The following is a 21,432-nucleotide window of genomic DNA, read 5'->3' on the forward strand; positions in this document are numbered from 1 at the left end:
GCATTACCGCCAGCACGCAGCCACTGGGGCCGAGCGCTCAGCTGCAGCCCATCGGGGCGCAGCGCCCAGCAGAGTGTCAGCCTCCCCCGCCCTCCTCCTCTCCGCACAAGCCCAAACTGATGGGTCAGGATGGCGATGCTGGCGGACTCCCGGCTGTGGTGCAGCAGATACCTCAGCCCCCTTCAGAGCGTGGCTCCCCCTGCGGTCCCCAGCTCCCCCTCCGAGCCTCATCACACAGTTCTGGGTGTCATGGACGCCAAAGGCCTTTCAGACGACCCAGGGCATCCTGCCAGGCTGGGGCCCCCAGCCCTGGTCTCAGGACTGCGCCGTGCGGAGAAGCAGGCCGTGGCACTACCCGTTCTTTGCAGAGGTGTCGTCCTCTCTTGGGTGGAACATCTCAGGTCTCGCTCCTCGTGGCGAGAACCACACTGCCCTCAGCCTGGCCTGTCTTCAGCAGGCCTAAGGCCGCAGCGGGGGCCAGGCGGGGCTTCCTGAGATGTCAGCGCAGCTCTCCTGAGGCCCCCGCACATCCCACGCCCCAGTATGGACAGTGCACTCGTGACCGGTGCTCTCCGCAGTCCGAGCGCCCTTTGACAGACGGGTCCCTGGCGCGGTGCAATTCAACATGCTAGTACCGTTCCTGGCTCAGGACTCCCTGCCGCATGTCCGTGAGGAGCATGGGGGCGTCGGTGCCACCCTGCCTCACAGCACCGCTCTTCAGCCACATGGCACTGATCCTGCACCTGTTATGTGCTCAGACCTCACCATGGTGCCTCCGGCGTGAGCACCTCATCCCACACCTCCGGCACTGCAGATGGGCCCCAGACGGCTCAGTGGCTGCTGGCCCTGGCCAGCCCAGTGGTAGCCCTGGAACCAGGGGGGGTCTCTCATCCTGTCCCAGGTGCAGCATTCAGCAGCTGGTACGTCGATGGCACCGTCAGCTGCCTCCGCTCAATGTCCTCCAGCACTTGAGGCTGGAAAAGCTCCACCCTACAGGTGGAACAGGAGGTGGAGGCACCACCTTCGGCCTCTCCTGGTCCCGAGGAAGGTCCCCTGGTGCAGGCCTCTTCCTCCTCCTCACTGCCCCTCCTGGATTCCACCTGCACCATGCTTGGACCTCTGCTACGACGGGGTTTCTGGGCACAGCTGAGGAAATCAATCCAGGGTAAAATTGCTTAAATCCGGGCCACTTACAGCCCAGGCTGGCATTTCCTTCTCCCTAAGGCAAATCCAACCAGCCACCACAGCACCTCTGCCAGCCCCACTGGCCAGCCAGAGCCATACACGCAAACCCAGAGACTTCCCAGCTGCTACCAGCCCAGCCCAGCAACCCCCTATTCTCATGTGAGCGGTTGTTAAAAACCACCAACTCCACACAGATTCTTCCAGGCCCCAGAGGGTCCAGCCGCAGTCCCAGGTCAATGTACACTTGGGTCTTACCCAAACCGGCCCGCGGGGCCAGGCCTTCAGCTCTAAACATCTAAAGGGTTATTAGCAAAGAACGAGAGCGCAGGGGGAGCAGGTGGTTTCGGTGATACTTTTGTACACCAGTTACGGCTGTCGGTGCAGCCAGCGATGTGCTGTGCGGAGGTTTTGAAAGTCTCAGAGCACAGCCCCTTGGGGGTGGGATCCCAGTCGCACGGGCTTAGATCCCGGAGACGGGACACTGGAACCAAGTCGCCCACTGCCAGCATCATCTTATAGGTTTCCAAGTGGGGGGAAATGTCCTTTCTCCTTCCCACAGGCCCTTGAGGGTCAGGGTCACTGGACCCAGGTGAGCTGCTGGGGCCAAATGCCGTTGGTCGCTGGTTTCGCCAGCGCACCCCAGTCCGTTTACATGACCTGTGGACTGGATGTCTGGGCCTCTGATTTCAATCCCATTGCTCAGCCCAGGTCACCTGACCCGTTGGGCTGGTGTGGACGGCAAGTCCCAGATCCCAGAGATGTGTATTGGGCGTCTGAGCCTTTGTTCAGCCCATCGTCCCGGCTGGGGTGAGGATCTCACCTCCTGTGGCGAATCTTAGCACTGGAACATTCCTAATACGGCTCTAGAGCCCCCGTCTGTAACTTCCCGCACACACACGGCACAGCCCAACTCAGGGCGTCACCAGCTTTCGCTGGACACCTCCCTTGGCCTCCCGGCACGAGGTTTGGGGCCACTGTGTACGATGGTGACAGAAATGGCTTCTGGATCCGATGGAAAACTCCAGTCATGTCACAGGGCCCACCAGGAGTTTCACCCAGAGCAGTCCAGTCCCTGGCCCCATCCTGAGTTCTGCCCTGGGGCCCCCAGGCCAGCACCCTCCTGCCCTCTGCAGGGAGCCCTCTCGTGAGACAGCCCTGCAGGCATCGAGCGGCTGCTAGGACTCAGGGCACCGGAGGAGGTTCCACGTTGCCCTAATTTGATGCCCCCGAGGCCAGAGGGACACCAGCCCGTTCTGGACCTTCCTGGTGAGTCTCAGGCTCCAGATGGTGTCCCTGGCTCCATCGCCCCTCCGGACCTGGGGCTTTGGCATGCTGCCCTTGAGCTCACAGCCCGTTTCCGTACTGTGGCCTTAGAGAGGCACAGACACACGCACAGTGCGTGGGGAGCCAGTACTGTCCTCCCGCTGGGCCTGGCCCCGGCTGCTCGGGCTCTACCAGAGGTCTGCTGGTGCTGGCCCAGCTCAGATGGCCAGGGTGCAGATCTGCCCTTCCCTGGGCAATTGGCTCATCGAGGCAGTTCCTGCTCCAGGCTCCGCAGGGAGGTGGAGTTCTGCCGCGCCAGGTCCCGCCTGCAGGCAAACGCGGGCAAGTGACCGTGGGGCTCCGGGGGTGGCCTTGACCAGCAGTGGACATCAGTGCACACGCTCTGCACGCGCCCCCCACCGGGACGGGTGGTGACGGCCCCGGCCCTCAGCTCTGCCACCTGGCGGGAGAGTCGCTCCAGCCGCTCCCCGCTGCAGTGAGCGGGTGTCGGGCTGGGCCGAGGGTCTCGGCCTGTGCAGGAGGCGCCGCTCCACGGAGACGGCTGGGAGCTGCGTGCGAGGTCGGCCTCCCTGCCCTTCACAGGCGCTGAGGCCCCTGGGCCGTCTGCCGCCAGCAGGGCGTTTGCTGGGGGGCATTCGCCTGCCGCCTCCGGGGCACGGGAGTCTCTGGCCAACCAGCTGAGTAGGCAGGTCTGTCCCCAGGAGGGGCCTCTCCAGCCGCAGGTGGCCACCCTGCCCTGCCCGAAGGGGCCACTCCCCAGGTGGACCTCCTCACCACGGCCTAGCACCACAGACTGCTTCAGCCCCCAGGCAGGCGCAGGGTCCCTGCCGGACGCCTTCCTGCCCTCAGGTCTGCATGTTCCCTCCGATTCCCTCATTGCCAAGGGCCGGGGGAAGGTCCAATGGGCCAGGGCCAGGGCCAGGCTCATCCTCTGCGTCCTGGCATGGTCCTGATGAGCCTCCCGGTGCATCCCCCCCGGCCCCCGCTGCCCTTCCCACACCCACTCTTTCAGGGTCCCATGGCTGCCCCGTGGCCGAGTCTGGAGGGACGTCCCTGTCTCATGAGTCTCCTAACTTCTCGGAGCTGTCAGCTCGATTGAGCGCGGCGCCCTTCCACACGCGGGAGTCCAGCTGGCTGGCCTGTAATCCCCCAGGGCCCCCGTAAGAGACGAGTCCTGTGTTCTGCCTTCCCCAGTCCTCCGGCAGGCAAGTCACACCCGGCCGGCAGTTCTCCGCTGGTCCCGCAGCACCCCAGGGCGAGTGCTCTGGCCCTGCCCGCCGGGGTGCACCCAACTCGTCATTAGGCTGCCCCCCACCCCCCCGGCGTTACGGTGCGTGTTGGGTCGCCGGGAACATCTTAGCAAAGTTGGAAGCAAAATGGGGCGCTAGACGTGGCCGCTGTTGTTCACGCCCCTTCCCCCCCTCGCAGGTAACGTACCACAAGTGCTCGGCTGGCTGCCACCCGCCTCCTGTGCAGGTGTAACGGGGCCTCCAGCGTCGGCCCTACCTTTGGCCTCCTCCTTAGCCGCTCAGCTCGCCTCTGGCTGCCCGCGGGTTCAGTGCCAGGCTGGCGGCAGGAGGCGCCCCGCCAGGGCGGTGGTGTCTCTGCCTCGTTGGCCCGGTGGGGGGGGGAGGGACCCCGGAGTTGTAGCTCCCAGCCCTCGGCTGTGGCCTCCAGTGCTTGCTGCTGCCTGCGCGTGCCCTTGCATGGCACTAGGGGCTCGCGTCTCTGCATGGGCGGTCGCCTGCTGACGGGTGGGGGCTGCGTTGAGAGAGGGGCAGCGGGAGGAGTTGCTTGGCGTGGTGCAGAGAGGCGGCTGCCAGCAGGGGCGGTGCACTGCAGGCCTTTGGCTCGCTTGGCCTGGGCTTTCTCCAGCGCCCCAGCTCAGGGCTCCCTTCAGGTGCCACCTGCTCCAGGCGTCTCCTGACCTCGGTCTGCAGAGGGGCTGGTTCCTGGGGGAGAAGCAGCAGGCAGCCTTGACCTAGCAGTGCCAGCACATCGTGCCAGCTGCCATTCCCAGGGTGCATCTCTGCCACCGGGCCAAGCCAGGCCTGAGTGGGGTGGGAGGAAGGGAGGTTGCAATAGCAGAGACCCTGCCCCGCACTGCACCCCTTCCCCATGCTGTACTTCTGTCTTCTCTCCCCACACTGCAGCTCTCCCCAGGCTGCACCCCACACCGCACTCCCTACCCCACACTGCACCCGTCCCCGTGTTGTACATCTGTCTTCTACCCTCACACTGCAGCTCTCCCCGGGCTGCACCCCGCACCGCACTCCCTACCCCACACTGCACCCGTCCCCGTGTTGTACATCTGTCTTCTACCCTCACACTGCAGCTCTCCCTGGGCTGCACCCCGCACTGGACCTCTAACTGCGCCCCTGTGCTGCACCCTTCCTCATGCCATACCCCTGCACTCCATCACATCCCCACATTGCACCCCTTCTCGTGCTTGGCAACCCAGCCTATGCTATTTCACACATGCACTTCATCGCCACCCCATGCTGTATTTCTGCACTGCGGCCCTGCCCCATGCTATCCCACACATGCACTGCATCCCTGCCCATGCTGTATTCCTGCACTGCGGCCATGCCCCGTGCTATCCCACACAGGCACTGCATCCCTGCCCATGCTGTATTCCTGCACTGCGGCCGTGCCCCGTGCTATCCCACACATGCACTGCATCCCTGCCCATGCTGTATTACTGCACTACAGCCCTGCCCTGTGCTATCCCACACAGGCACTGCATCCCTGCCCATGCTGTATTCCTGCACTGCAGCCCTGCCCCGTGCTATCCCACACAGGCACTGCATCCCTGCCCATGCTGTATTCCTGCTCTGCGGCCGTGCCCCGTGCTATCCCACACATGCACTGCATCCCCGCCCATGCTGTATTCCTGCACTGCGGCCGTGCCCCATGCTATCCCACACACACACTGCATCCCTGCCCATGCTGTATTCCTGCGCTGCGGCCCTGCCCCGTGCTATCCCACACATGCACTGCATCCCTGCCCATGCTGTATTCCTGCACTACAGCCCTGCCCCGTGCTATCCCACACATGCACTGCATCCCTGCCCATGCTGTATTCCTGCACTGCGGCCGTGCCCCGTGCTATCCCACACACGCACTGCATCCCTGCCCATGCTGTATTCCTGCACTGCGGCCGTGCCCCGTGCTATCCCACACACGCACTGCATCCCTGCCCATGCTGTATTACTGCACTGCGGCCGTGCCCCGTGCTATCCCACACAGGCACTGAATCCCTGCCCATGCTGTATTCCTGCACTGCGGCCGTGCCCCGTGCTATCCCACACATGCACTGCATCCCTGCCCATGCTGTATTACTGCACTACAGCCCTGCCCTGTGCTATCCCACACAGGCACTGCATCCCTGCCCATGCTGTATTCCTGCACTGCGGCCGTGCCCCGTGCTATCCCACACACGCACTGCATCCCTGCCCATGCTGTATTCCTGCACTGCGGCCGTGCCCCGTGCTATCCCACACACGCACTGCATCCCTGCCCATGCTGTATTCCTGCACTGCGGCCGTGCCCCGTGCTATCCCACACATGCACTGCATCCCTGCCCATGCTGTATTACTGCACTACAGCCCTGCCCCGTGCTATCCCACACAGGCACTGCATCCCTGCCCATGCTGTATTCCTGCACTGCAGCCCTGCCCCGTGCTATCCCACACAGGCACTGCATCCCTGCCCATGCTGTATTCCTGCACTGCGGCCGTGCCCCGTGCTATCCCACACATGCACTGCATCCCCGCCCATGCTGTATTCCTGCACTGCGGCCGTGCCCCATGCTATCCCACACACACACTGCATCCCTGCCCATGCTGTATTCCTGCGCTGCGGCCCTGCCCCGTGCTATCCCACACATGCACTGCATCCCTGCCCATGCTGTATTCCTGCACTACAGCCCTGCCCCGTGCTATCCCACACATGCACTGCATCCCTGCCCATGCTGTATTCCTGCACTGCGGCCATGCCCCATGCTATCCCACACATGCACTGCATCCCTGCCCATGCTGTATTCCTGCACTGCGGCTGTGCCCCATGCTATCCCACACACGCACTGCATCCCTGCCCATGCTGTATTCCTGCACTGCGGCCGTGCCCTGTGCTATCCCACACACACACTGCATCCCTGCCCATGCTGTATTCCTGCGCTGCGGCCCTGCCCCGTGCTATCCCACACATGCACTGCATCCCTGCCCATGCTGTATTCCTGCACTACAGCCCTGCCCCGTGCTATCCCACACATGCACTGCATCCCTGCCCATGCTGTATTCCTGCACTGCGGCCGTGCCCCGTGCTATCCCACACATGCACTGCATCCCTGCCCATGCTGTATTCCTGCACTGCGGCCGTGCCCCGTGCTATCCCACACACGCACTGCATCCCTGCCCATGCTGTATTCCTGCACTGCGGCCGTGCCCCGTGCTATCCCACACACGCACTGCATCCCTGCCCATGCTGTATTCCTGCACTGCGGCCGTGCCCTGTGCTATCCCACACACGCACTGCATCCCTGCCCATGCTGTATTCCTGCACTGCGGCCGTGCCCCGTGCTATCCCACACATGCACTGCATCCCTGCCCATGCTGTATTACTGCACTACAGCCCTGCCCTGTGCTATCCCACACAGGCACTGCATCCCTGCCCATGCTGTATTCCTGCACTGCAGCCCTGCCCCGTGCTATCCCACACAGGCACTGCATCCCTGCCCATGCTGTATTCCTGCACTGCGGCCGTGCCCCGTGCTATCCCACACATGCACTGCATCCCCGCCCATGCTGTATTCCTGCACTGCGGCCGTGCCCCATGCTATCCCACACACACACTGCATCCCTGCCCATGCTGTATTCCTGCGCTGCGGCCCTGCCCCGTGCTATCCCACACATGCACTGCATCCCTGCCCATGCTGTATTCCTGCACTACAGCCCTGCCCTGTGCTATCCCACACATGCACTGCATCCCTGCCCATGCTGTATTCCTGCACTGCGGCTGTGCCCCATGCTATCCCACACACGCACTGCATCCCTGCCCATGCTGTATTCCTGCACTGCGGCCGTGCCCTGTGCTATCCCACACATGCACTGCATCCCTGCCCATGCTGTATTCCTGCACTACAGCCCTGCCCCGTGCTATCCCACACATGCACTGCATCCCTGCCCATGCTGTATTCCTGCACTGCGGCTGTGCCCCATGCTATCCCACACACGCACTGCATCCCTGCCCATGCTGTATTCCTGCACTGCGGCCGTGCCCTGTGCTATCCCACACACACACTGCATCCCTGCCCATGCTGTATTCCTGCGCTGCGGCCCTGCCCCGTGCTATCCCACACATGCACTGCATCCCTGCCCATGCTGTATTCCTGCACTACAGCCCTGCCCCGTGCTATCCCACACATGCACTGCATCCCTGCCCATGCTGTATTCCTGCACTGCGGCCGTGCCCCGTGCTATCCCACACATGCACTGCATCCCTGCCCATGCTGTATTCCTGCACTGCGGCCGTGCCCCGTGCTATCCCACACACGCACTGCATCCCTGCCCATGCTGTATTCCTGCACTGCGGCCGTGCCCCGTGCTATCCCACACACGCACTGCATCCCTGCCCATGCTGTATTCCTGCACTGCGGCCGTGCCCTGTGCTATCCCACACACGCACTGCATCCCTGCCCATGCTGTATTCCTGCACTGCGGCCGTGCCCCGTGCTATCCCACACATGCACTGCATCCCTGCCCATGCTGTATTACTGCACTACAGCCCTGCCCTGTGCTATCCCACACAGGCACTGCATCCCTGCCCATGCTGTATTCCTGCACTGCAGCCCTGCCCCGTGCTATCCCACACAGGCACTGCATCCCTGCCCATGCTGTATTCCTGCACTGCGGCCGTGCCCCGTGCTATCCCACACATGCACTGCATCCCCGCCCATGCTGTATTCCTGCACTGCGGCCGTGCCCCATGCTATCCCACACACACACTGCATCCCTGCCCATGCTGTATTCCTGCGCTGCGGCCCTGCCCCGTGCTATCCCACACATGCACTGCATCCCTGCCCATGCTGTATTCCTGCACTACAGCCCTGCCCCGTGCTATCCCACACATGCACTGCATCCCTGCCCATGCTGTATTCCTGCACTGCGGCTGTGCCCCATGCTATCCCACACACGCACTGCATCCCTGCCCATGCTGTATTCCTGCACTGCGGCCGTGCCCTGTGCTATCCCACACATGCACTGCATCCCTGCCCATGCTGTATTCCTGCACTACAGCCCTGCCCCGTGCTATCCCACACATGCACTGCATCCCTGCCCATGCTGTATTCCTGCGCTGCGGCTGTGCCCCATGCTATCCCACACACGCACTGCATCCCTGCCCATGCTGTATTCCTGCACTGCGGCCGTGCCCTGTGCTATCCCACACATGCACTGCATCCCTGCCCATGCTGTATTCCTGCACTACAGCCCTGCCCCGTGCTATCCCACACATGCACTGCATCCCTGCCCATGCTGTATTCCTGCGCTGCGGCCCTGCCCCGTGCTATCCCACACATGCACTGCATCCCTGCCCATGCTGTATTCCTGCACTGCGGCCGTGCCCCATGCTATCCCACACATGCACTGCATCCCTGCCCATGCTGTATTCCTGCACGACAGCCCTGCCCCGTGCTATCCCACACATGCACTGCATCCCTGCCCATGCTGTATTCCTGCACTGCGGCCCTGCCCCGTGCTATCCCACACATGCACTGCATCCCTGCCCATGCTGTATTCCTGCACTGCGGCCGTGCCCCATGCTATCCCACACACGCACTGCATCCCTGCCCATGCTGTATTCCTGCACTGCGGCCATGCCCCATGCTATCCCACACATGCACTGCATCCCTGCCCATGCTGTATTCCTGCACTGCGGCCGTGCCCCGTGCTATCCCACACATGCACTGCATCCCTGCCCATGCTGTATTCCTGCACTGCGGCCATGCCCCATGCTATCCCACACATGCACTGCATCCCTGCCCATGCTGTATTCCTGCACTGCGGCCGTGCCCCGTGCTATCCCACACACGCACTGCATCCCCGCCCATGCTGTATTCCTGCACTGCAGCCCTTCCTTCATGGCACCCCACACTGTGCTGCTTTCCCTATGCTGTTACCCTACCTCATGTCATGCCCCCTCCCTGTAACATGCCGCGCCGCCCAGGATAGTCTTTTCTCCCCATTCCTCTAACCCTTGATGTCTCCTGGGCCTTTACTGGACTTCCCATGCTCATGGGGCGCTCCTGTGGCCGCACAGTGTCACAGCTGGGGCAGCTGCAGCGACAGAGCTGTGAGCCCACCAGTGTGCTGGGAAACCCAGCATCCGTCCGCGTGTTCAGCTGCGCTCTCCCACCAGGCTGGCCCCCAGGCAGGAAGGTCAGTCCTGGGCCAGCCCAGCCCCATAAAATACAGGGATCTTATCTCAGCCACCCCCACCCCCAAAAGAGTGAGGCCCAGATTGTCCAGGCTCTGCCCTGGTGGGGCAAAGCCCTCGTGCAGCCCCTGAGCCAGCCACAGCGGATTGTGTAGGGCCCACGCTGGTGGGGTGGGCTCAGGCAGCGCTGCAGAGGGGCCAGCCACAGGGCTGAGGCAGCGTCGGGGCGGGCACAGGGCTCACGGGTGTCTCTTTTCTCCCTCCATTAGAGTTTAAAGCTTAGGGGCGTGGAGCGCAGCCCCTACCTGGGGGACGTGGCTGTGGTGGTGCATGCTGGGAAAAAGGAGACGGGGACTCCACTTGCAGACACCCCCACCCGACCTGCCACTCGACACGGGGGCATGAGGGACCTGCACGAGTCCAGCTTCAGCCTGTCCGGTAAGAGCTGGGCCGGAGCGTGTGCCAGCATCCCCTGGAGGGTGAGCACCTGCCCCCGTCTGAGCGGGGGACTGGCTGGCCCAGGGCAGGGCAGGGCAGGGGCGGGCGCCGCGTGGCCTCTGGCGCTAGATCTGCCTGCTGGCGCTTCGGTGCCTGTCACGAGGCCCATCTCACACACAGCTGAGCTGCCCGGCTGTGTTCCCTGGTCCTGCTCTCAGCCCCAGCCCCAGCCCTGCATTAGCTGCCCTGGCCCAGGTGCTCCCTACCTGCCAGCCTGTGGCACGTGGGTGAGCTGCCCCCATCCTGGGCTTGCTGCCCACCCAGAGAGCCCAACCTGCCCCGTCACACCCCACAAACACTGTCCGAGGCTGAGCAGCCGCTGGTCTTGCTGCACTGCGGGGAACTGAGGCAGCGTGGACATTCGTTCTGTGGGTCCCAGCCAGGACCTGGGCAGTGCAGGGAGCCGAAGCAGGGAGACCAACCATGTCCCAGCCCTGCAGAGCATGAGTCAGCCACCTGTGCTCGGCAGACGGGGAGTAGAAGCCCAGAGGCCTGGCTCAGGCTGGCACAGAGTGAGGCGGTGTGGCTGTTCCTGGGGCCACGTCCCCGTGTGCCATCTGAGCGTGGCTGTCCCCCGTGGGAGAGGCTGGCAGGTGTGGGTTGTGTGGCTGTGTCTCGGCAGAGCGAGTGCTGGGGGCTTGGCATAGCCTGCTTCAGAGAGCTGTTCTCAGCCCAGCTGGCTCTGAGGCTGCAGCCCAGGCCTTTCGGATGGGCAGGTGCTGCTGGGAGTTGGACAGGTTAAGGAGGGGAGAGCAGAGAGAAGAACAGGCTCTTGAGCAGCTCAACGCAGCCAACACCAACATAGTTCCTGGACTGGGGTCAAATGGCAGAAGCCCGGAGGCTGCTGGAAGTGGCCCCCAAGCTCACCAGAGGAGATGCCGGAGCCAGCCCCAAAGGATGCCACAGGGACACTGGAGCCGGTCCCCAAGTGCACCATAGGAAATGCCGGAGCCAGCCCCCAAGCATGCCAGACGAGATGCTGGAGCCATCCCCAAAGCGTGCCAGAGAAGCTGCAGGCGCTGGCTCCAATGCACGCCAGAGGGGATGCCGGAGCCAGTCCCAAGCACACCAGATAAGATGCTGGAGCTAGCCCCAAAGTGCAGCAGAGGAGAGATGCTCGAGCCGGCTCCAAGGCATGCCCCTGAGGACACTGGAGCCAGCCCCCAAGCACACCAGAGTTGATGCCAGAGCCAGCTCCAAAGTGCACCAGAGGGTATGCTGGAGCCGGCCTCAAAGTACATCAGAGGAGATGCCGGAGTGAGCCCGAAAGTGCACCAGATGGGATGCCAGAGCCGGCCTCCAAGAGCACCACTGAGGACACTGGAGCCAGCCCCCAAGTGTGCCTGAGGAGACGCCAGCCCCAGCCCCAAAGCGTGCCGAGGAGATGCTGGAGCTGGTGCTAAAGTGCGTCAGAGGGGACGCTGGAGGAGGCCCTAAAGCACGGCAGAGTGGAGGCCAGAGCCAGCCCCCAGGAGCACCAGAGGAGATGCTAGAGTTGGCCCCAACGTGTGTCAGATGAGATCACAGAATCCCAGGGCTGGAAGGGACCTCAGGAGGTCATCTAGTCCAGCCCCCTGCTTCAAGCAGGATCAACCCCCACTACGTCATCCCAGCCAGGACCTTGTCCCAGAGCCAGTCCCAAAGCGCGCCACAGGCGACGCCCGAGCCAGCCCCCCAGGGCGCCAGAGGAGATGCCCAAGCCGGCCCCCCAGGGTGCCAGAGGAGATGCCCGAGCCAGCCCCCCAGGGTGCCAGAGGAGATGTCCAAGCTGGCCCCCATGGGCGCTAGAGGAGATGCCTGAGCTGGCCCTGCAGGGCACCAGAGGAGATGCCCGGAGCCGGCCCCCCAGGGTGCCAGAGGAGATGCCCGGAGCCGGCCCCCCAGGGTGCCAGAGGAGATGCCCAAGCCAGCCCCCAAGGGCTCCAGAGGAGATGCCTGGAGCCGGCCCCCCCATGGGTGCCAGAGGAGATGCCCAGAGCCAGCCCCCAAGGGTGCTAGAGGAGCTGCCCGAGCCGGCCCCCCAGGGCGCTAGAGGAGATGCCCAAGCCTTCCCCCCATGGGTGCCAGAGGAGATGCCCGAGCTGGCCCCCATGGGTGCCAGAGGAGATGCCCGGAGCCGGCCCCCCAGGGCGCCAGAGGAGATGCCCGGAGCCGGCCCCCAAGGGCGCCAGAGGAGATGCCCGAGCCGGCCCCGATGGGCGCCAGAGGAGATGCCCGAGCCGGCTGTGATGGAGTCGGGGGGGGTGCCTGTGTGAGACTCAGGCTGGATGTGAGAGACAAGCAGAGCAGCTCCCAGTGGCTAAGAATGACCCTGGGGCTATAACCTAGGCTGGCAGGTAACACCTCAGCCCTGAACAAAGAGGAGGGAGGAGCCGAGGGGGTTTTTGAATCGGGCGCGGCAGTTAGAGGCTTGGGGGGAGAGGGAGCTGGAAGGCAGCCAGCCTGGCGAGGGGGGAAGCTACACCCCAGAGGGGCACCCCTCGGGGTCTTCTCCCCAGGATGGGTTGGAAGGACTGTCTCTGGCTGCTGCACTGACGCTTCTGTGAGAAACTGGGGATCTGTTGCCTAATAAACCTCCTGTTGTACCTGCTGAGTGAGAGTCACTCCTGCCAGCGGACGGGGTGCAGTGCATGGGGACCCCTGAACCCCATCACACTGGTGTCAGAAGTGGGATGCACTGCACCCACGGATGAGCTCCCAGCAGTGGCTGACTGAGCGCAAGAGAAGGAAGGAGCCTCACAAGAGCCAGAGGGGGAACAGAGCAATTCCTGCAGCTGCTGCTGGTGAGTGGATACCCCGGGAGACAGCGGGGAGATGGATTGTACCCGACTCCTGAAGGCAGAGCTAGCGGGGCTGTGCAGAGAGAGGGGCCTGACCGTGGGGAAGGCGACCAAGGCCCAGCTGATTGCCCAGCTGGAAGAGAGTGACTGATCCAGGGGGGCAGAGACTGTCCCAGCAGGAAGTGACCGGTCACCCTGGGAAGTGTTTTGGATTCTCCGACAGGAGCGGGGGCTCAACGCCGTCAGACAGACACGGTGCCCGCCAGGCTGCACTCAGCTAGCGGTGGTCCATCGCGGGCAGAATCCCCCACTGCAGAGCTGCGACGGCTGGAACTCGAGGTGAAATTAAAGGAACTGGAGCATCAGGAACAGGACAGAGAGTGCGAGCACGAGCGCCAGGAATGGGAAAGAGAGCGCGAGCACGAGCACCAGGAACAGGACAGAGAGCATGAGCATGAGTGCCAGCTACAAGAGAGACACCGAGAGGAGAGAGAGCTAGAGAGGGAGCATGAGCGGGCCATGGCGGAGGCGAGACGCCAAGAGGCCCCAGCTGCGGTAAGCGGGGAGAGGGCCAGAGGGCTCGGGGTGGCCAGTCACTTGGAGACATGCGTGCTGCCCAGTGTCAGGACCCAGGGGACATGGACGAGTTCCTTACCGCCTTTGAGCGAGCCTGTGAGTTGCATGAGGTTCCCCCAGCTGAGTGACTCCGACATCTCACCCCCTTGCTGGGCCAGAAGGCCTCAGCGGTGCTCAGCCAGCTGGAGGGGCTGCAGCCTGGGGACTATGAACGGGTCAAACAGGCCCTGCTGCATAAGTTCGGGCTGACTCCGGAGATGTACAAAAAGAGGTTCCAGGAGGCGCAGAAGAGGCCAGAGGAAACTTATGTAGATACGACCTCCCGCCTGAAGCAATACTACCAGAAGTGGGTGTTCCGAATGGGAGTCCAGTCTGCAGAGGACCTGATCGAGGTGGCGGTCGTGGAGTGATTCTACGAGATGTGCTCACCTGACCTGAGGGTGTGGCTCGTGGACCGGAAGCCGGGGGACTCACACGATGCAGGGAAACTGGCAGATGACTTCACAAACAGCCGGGCCAAGTTTGAAAGTGAGCCCCACAAAGAGAGGGAGTCGCGGAGAGAGAGGGAGTCCCGGAGAGACTGAGAATCTCAGAGAGACCGGTCCCTAACTGTACGACAGAGGGGACCACCTCTTGGGCGAACCCAGGAAAGAGGGGCCGGCCACCTACCCCGCAGAGAGCCAAGCAGAGCCTGGAGGGAGCAGCCGGCCCGAGGGACACAACAAGACCCAGGCTGTTATCGCTGTGGGCGAAAGGGGCATAGAGCAGCCCAGCGCCCCAACCTCCCAGACAGGTTGAGCAGGCCGGGGGGTCATGGAGTCAACTGGGTGGAGTCCCAGAAGCCAGAGGGCTGGCGGCCAAGGCGGGTGGTGCTGACAATGGGCACTCGGATTGGGCCGAGTCCGCCCCACAGACCAGCTCCTCAGGGGGACCAAATGCTCAGAGGCCAGTTTACAGAGTGGGGGCGGCACTACCTCTGTGGAGCAAGTGTCTCAAACACCTCGAAGTAGACGGGAAAAAGGCCACGGGGTTCTGGGACACAGGCGCTGACGTGACGCTGGCCCGACCCGGGGTAGTGGCACCGGGCTGCATGATACCCGATTCCCACCTGACGGTAACAGGAATTGACGGGAGCCCTTTCAAGGTGCCCATGGCGAGGGTGCACCTGAAATGGGGGAAGAAGGAAGGCCCCAAGGAAGTGGGCGTGCACAGCCATTTGCCGGCGGATGTACTGATGGGGGCTGACCTGGAGAACTGGCAAGGTGAACGCCCTCGTGCCCTGGTCCTGACCCGTAGCCAAAGAAAACGAGGGGTGCGTTCCCCAGATTCGGGGGTACAGGCCCAGCCAAAGTCACAGAAGCCACAGGGGCCAACCCTGAGAGAAAGGGGGCCCCCAAAAACCAGATGTCACAGGCCAGGGGTGCTGGAGCCAGGCAGGGATGGGGAAGTGGCTTCCGCCCCTGCCCCAGCTGAAGAGTTCCAGGCAGAGCAGCAGAGAGACCCCTCCTTGCAGAAGCTTAGGGAACTGGCCAGTCTCAGCTCAGTTCCCCAGCTGGGGGAGGGCTGCAGGGAGAGATTCCTGTGGGAAAAAGGATTCCTGTACCGGGAATGGGCTCCCAGACGCAAAGCGGAGCCATGGAAGGTCCAGAGGCAACTGGTGGTTCCCCAAAAGTACTGGCACAGGTTGCTGTACTTGACCCGTGATGTCCCGCTCGCAGGACACCAGGGGATCCACCGCTCCAGGAGAAGGTTGTTACAGAACTTTTTTTGGCCTGGGATCTTTGCAGCTGTCCGTCTGTATTGCCTGTCTTGCGACCCCTGCCAGAGGGTGGGGAAGACCCGGGACAAGGGGAAAGCTGCCCTGAGGCCACTGCCCATCATAGAGGAGCCTTTCCAGAAAGTGGCTATAGACATAGTGGGACCCTTCAGCAAGGCAACACGTTCGGGGAAGAAATATATTTTGGTGGTGGTAGATTTTGCCACGCGATACCCAGAAGCAGTGGCCTTGACCTCTGTCGACGCTGAGACCGTGGCGGATGCACTGCTGTCCATTTTCAGCAGAGTGGGGTTCCCCAAGGAGGTCCTCACAGATCAGGGGTCCAACTTCATGTTGGCCCTACTGCAAAGCTTGTGGGACAAGTGGGGGGTCCGGCACACCTGGGCCACAGCCGACCACTCGCATACCAATGGGCTGGTGGAGAGGTTCAATGGGACTCTGAAGCAGATGCTGAGAACCTTCATGAATCAATACCCCCATGACTGGGACAAGTACTTACCCCACCTGCTGTTTGCGTACAGGGAGGTGCCCCAGGAATCCACGGGGTTCTCCCCGTTTGAGCTGCTGTATGGAAGGAGGGTACGGGGACCCTTGGACTTGCTCAGAGAAGAGTGGGAGGGGACGGCCTCTTCTGAAGGGGAGTCAGTGGTACAGTATGTACTGACCTTCTGGGAAAAACTCACCGAGCTCATGGGCCTGGCCAGGGAGAACCTCACCATGGCCCAAAGGAAGCAAAAGGTCTGGTATGACCGTAACGCCAGGGCCCGAGCCTATGCCACCGGGGACCAAGTGATGGTCCTTGTACCTGTGTGGCAGAATGAGCTGCAAGCGGCCTGGGCTGGCCCCTTCAAGGTCGTCAAACAGCTAAATGACGTGAATTATGGGTGGAACTGTCAAACCGGCCCACAGCCACCAGGTCTATCGTGAACATGATGAAACCTTACTGGGAGAGGGAGAACTTGGTGCTGGCCGTGTGCAGGCACTGGGAGGGGCAGGGGGATGATCCCTTGGTGGATTTACTCACAAGGACTGGAGCCGGCTCCTTGCTGGAGTCTATTCTCCTCTCAGACCAGCTGACCCCCCTGCCTGGCAGGCGGAGGTCAAGGAGGTGCTGCATTCACACCAACAGCTGTTCTCTGACAGACCCGGACGCACTGACCTGGCTGTCCACCGAATAGAGACAGGCACCCACGCCCCTATCAAGTGTGTGCCATTCAGAGCCACAGGGAGGACGGCTCAGGACATAGAGTGGGAGGTTGAAGACATGCTGGCTCTGGGGGTGATCCAACCCTCGTCCAGCCCCTGGGCCTCTCCCATGGTGTTAGTCCCTAAAAAAGATGGGTCTGTTCGGTTTTGTGTGGACTATCGCAAGCTTAACGCCATCACTGTATCAGACGCCTACCCCATGCCCAGGCCTGATGACCTTTTAGACAAGCTGGGGGGAGCCCGTTACCTCACCACCATAGACCTCACCAAGGGGTACTGGCAAGTGCCATTAGACCAAGATGCCCGGCTCAAGTTGGCTTTCATCACCCCTGTGGGGCTCTACGAGTTCCTGGTCCTGCCCTTCCGCCTCAAGGGGGCACCCGCTACCTTCCAGCGTCTGGTGGACCAGCTACTGAAAGGGATGGAGAGCTTTGCCCTGGCGTACATGGACGACGTTTGCATCTTCAGCCAGACGTGGGAGGACCATGTGTCCCAACTCAAGCAGGTGCTGGACCGACTCCAGAAGGCCGGGCTGACTATCAAGGCAGGGAAGTGTAAGGTGGGAATGGCTGAGGTGACCTACCTGGGCCACAAGGTGGGCAGCGGCTGCTTAAAGCCAGAGCCAGCTAAAGTGGAGGCTGTCAGAGATTGGCCCACACCCCAGACTAAGACACAGGTCCAGGCCTTCATTGGGATGGCGGGGTACTACCGGAGGTTTGTGCCCCACTTTAGCTCCATCGCAGCCCCCCTCACGGAGCTGTGTAAAAAGGGAAAGCCTGACAAGGTGGTCTGGACCGAGCAGTGCCAAGAGGCCCTCTGCGCGCTCAAGGAGGCTCTGGTCAGGGCCCCAGTGCTGGCAAATCCAGACTTCAACAAACCCTTCCTGGTGTTCACCGGTGCCTCAGACGTGGGGCTGGGGGCGGTGCTAATGCAGGTGAATGACAAAGGGGAGAAACACCCCATTGTGTACCTGAGTAAGAAGCTGCTGCCGCGGGAGCAGAACTACGCAGCCATAGAGAAGGAATGTCTGGCCATGGTGTGGGCACTGGGGAAGCTGCAGCCGTACCTGTTTGGACGGCGTTTCACCGTGTACACCGATCACTCGCCCCTGACCTGGCTGCATCACATGAAAGGGGCCAACGCCAAGCTCCTGCGGTGGAGTCTGCTCCTGCAGGACTACGACATGGAGGTGGTCCACGTCAAGGGGAACAACAACACCATAGCCGATGCCCTGTCACACAGGGAAGGCCCTGAACTTCCTCAGGTCACTGGCTAAGTGACCCTGCTCAGTTCGGTCTGGAAGGGGGGAGAGATGTGATGGAGTGGGGGGAGGGCCTGTGTGAGACTCAGGCTGGATGTGAGAGACAAGCAGAGCAGCTCCCAGTGGCTAAGGATGGCCCTGGGCCTATAACCTAGGCTGGCAGGTAACACCTCTGCCCTGAACAAAGAGGAGGGAGGAGCCGAGCTGGTTTTTGAATTGGGGGTGGCAGTTAGAGGCTGGGGAAAGGGAGAGCTGGAAGGCAGCCAGCCTGAGGAGGGGGAAAGCTACACCCCAGAGGGGCACCCCTCGGGGCCTTCTCCCCAGGACGGGTTGGAAGGACTGTCTCGGGCTGCTGTGCTGTCGCTTCTGTGAGAAACTGGGCATCTGTTGCCTAATAAACCTCCTGTTGTACCTGCTGAGTGAGAGTCACTCCTGCCAGCAGATGGGGTGCAGTGCAGGGGGACCCCTGAACCCCATCACACTGGCCCCAAGGGCGCTAGAGGAGATGCCCGAGCCGGCCCCCAAGGATGCCAGAGGAGATGCCTGAGCCGGCCCCCCCCCAGGGTGCCAGAGGAGATGCCCGGAGCCGGCCCCGCAGGGCTCCAGAGGAGATGCCCAAGCTGGCCCCGCAGGGCGCCAGAGGAGATGCTGACTGGCGCAGGGAAGCGGGCTGACTAGCTGGGGGGGAAGCGCTGCTCCCCTGCAGGGAATGCAGGAGCTGGGAGCAGAAGCAGAACCCGCCAGCAACAGAAGGAATCTGCTTCCCTGGGAGAGCGAGTGACCGTGCCCCGCCTGGTCTGCATCTCTGCCAACAGCAGAGCCAGCCAGAGGCTGCGCCCATCTTGGGCAGCCCAAGGGGTGGGGCGTTGTGTCCCTGCAAGCGTCACAACGTTCCTGCTGCTGCCCGCAGGGCCCTGCCCCATTCACCAGATTGCTGGGAAGGTCGTCTGGGAGCGCGGTGTGGTAACAGCGTGGCTGGGTGTGATCGGACAGGGCTCCTGGGCACAGCTAGAGAAATCCAATCCAGGTACCTTTGCTTAAACCCAGGCCATTTACAGCCCCAGGCTGGGGTTTCCTTCTCCCTAAGGCAAATCCAACCAGCCACCACAGCACCTCTGCCAGCCCCACTGGCCAGCCAGAGCCACGCACGCAAACCCACAGACTTCCCAGCTGTTCTAACCACCCAGACCAGCAACCCCTGAATTCACGTGAGAGGCTCTTAAGCCTTTTTCACCCAACGCCACACAGATTCTTCCAGCCCCAGCCCCAGCCCCCGGTCAATATACACTTGGATCTGACCCAAAAGAACACGCTCGCCAATTCTGTAGATCTAATATCTGAAGATTTATTAACAGAACGGGGCTGGAGAGAAGAGTGGTGGGAGCAATACTTCACATGCGTCAGTCACCACCGCTGCTGCAGCCCGCTGTGCTATGTGCTGATTCTAGACAGTCTCTGAAAGTCCATTGCCAGCTACGTGGATTCAGTCACTGGAGTGCTGTAGATCTGGCCCACTGGGGTCCACCTGCTGGGACATGGACCCTTGGAGACAGGCCCCAGAACAAAGAAGCAAGATCCTGTCCAAGATGGACACTGCTAAGTTCACACATGGTTCTCCCTTGCGCCCAGGGATGGTTGAAACTCACCTGACCCGGCTGGGCTGTCGTGGCAAATTGCCATGGATGACTCCCAGCGGAGAGTCGCAGAACCCGAGCTGTGTGTTGTCCTTCGTCTCAGTCCGGTCCCCTGGCTGGGGTCCCATCACACCTCCCATTGTGTACGTTTGGCTCTGGATATTTCTAACACAGCTGCAGAGCTACCATCTAAAACTCTGCGTCCCCACACGGCACAGACACACAAGGAGCGCACACCGAGTCCGGGCAGCCCCAGCTTTCCTTGGACACCTCGCACGGCCGCCCCTGGGGCCAGCGGATACACTGGGCACATAGAACGGCGTCTATGTCCACTACGAAAACCCAGTCACATCACACTGGGAAACCACTGACACGGGTCTGGGGATCTCCGAGTCCTTGTACTTCCGAGGGCTGGGCCCCCACAACAGGGCTGGGGCGGGATCGTAGGGGAGCTGGGCTGGCTGCTGTGTGAGAGATTGTGCCAGGGGGCCGGCGGCCACAGTGCATGACAGGGAGCCCAGCTCCCTTGCATGGCATGTAGGTGGCTGGAGGATGTGAGGTGCAAGGCCCCACGGGAGACGTAATCTGGCTGCAGCACAGCTGCAAAGAGGGAATGGTTAAGCCAGTCTCCTAGAACCCAGAGTATAACCCCAGTGGGGGGAACCGGCTATCCAGTGCAGGGAACCAGTTATCCAGTGCGGGGAATGGGCTATCCAGTGCGGGGAACGGGCTATCCAGTGCAGGGAACCAGTTACCCAGTGCAGGGAACGGGCTATCCAGTGGGGGGAACCAGTTATCCAGTGTGGGGAACGGGCTATCCAGTGGGGGGAACCAGTTATCCAGTGGGGGGAACGGGCTATCCAGTGGGGGGAACGGGCTATCCAGTGGGGGGAACCAGTTATCCAGTGCAGGGAACCAGCTATGCAGTGTGGGGAACCAGCTATCCAGTGGGGGGAACCAGTTATCGAAGGCCAGTGTGGGGCCCGGACCACATGAGACTGACTCCTCCAAAGCTGATATCCACCCTGAGTTGCAGCGCAGTCACCGGGTGCAGGGCCACGCCACACAGCCAGCTTGTGTCCAGAGCCAGCCCTGTCGCACCCATGTGACTCGCTGCTCGCAGAGGGGCTGGGTGAGGAATTCACCCCCTGGCAGCCAGCAGGAGTGGAGCTGGGCGCAGAGAGGGGCCTGCAGCAGGCAGAGGGAGCAGCGGTTCCAGGGAGCAGGAGCTCCTGGCCCTTGACCCTAGCAGGTCGCTGCTGCACCAGCCCAGCCCAGCCTGTGTGGGACGAGCAGGCTGCTCGGTACAGGCACCTGCCCAGCGAGGTGAGAAGGAAACTGCTAGGCCTGGCCCAGGGATCCCAGACCTGGAGGGCTGGGGAGCCCCCTAAGGAGGAAGGGGAAGTTTCTCCACCCCCAACAATCCACTGTATGCAGAGCCCCAGCGGGTGTCAGTGGCCAGGGCTGTGCTGGGCCAAGCAGGGCCAGGGTGTCAGTGGGCTGGGGCTGTGCTGGGCCAAGCAGGGTCAGGGTGTCAGTGGGCTGGGGCTGTGCTGGGCCAAGGGCAGTCGGTGTGTCAGTGGGCCGGGCTGTTCCAAGTCGGTGCTGCTAATGATTAAGGATTAGAAAACCTGCCTTGCTCCAGGCGACTCCGGGGCTTGCGCGCTCTCTTTCCAGTGCCCCAGGGGACGCTGACGGGCGACCTGGGCCAGCCGAGTGCCCACATGGGGAACAGTGTGGCGACAGGCGCTAGAGGCCGGCAGAGCCAGGCTAGCACGTGCCGAGGGCTGGGACTTG

General features: G+C 62.5%; 1 protein-coding gene across 1 annotated transcript in view; it reads left to right on the forward strand.

Annotated features, from left to right (window-relative positions):
- Positions 1–21,432, forward strand: part of DPYSL5 (dihydropyrimidinase like 5) — a 72,821-nt gene that overhangs the window by 41,792 nt on the left and 9,597 nt on the right. The window contains exon 11 of the mRNA XM_074989074.1: positions 10,173–10,341. Coding sequence (XP_074845175.1) covers positions 10,173–10,341 — 169 coding nt within the window. The remainder of the gene's footprint in view (positions 1–10,172; positions 10,342–21,432) is intronic.

Source organism: Carettochelys insculpta, chromosome 3, assembly GCF_033958435.1.
Source record: "Carettochelys insculpta isolate YL-2023 chromosome 3, ASM3395843v1, whole genome shotgun sequence".
Lineage (NCBI taxonomy): Eukaryota > Metazoa > Chordata > Testudines > Carettochelyidae > Carettochelys > Carettochelys insculpta.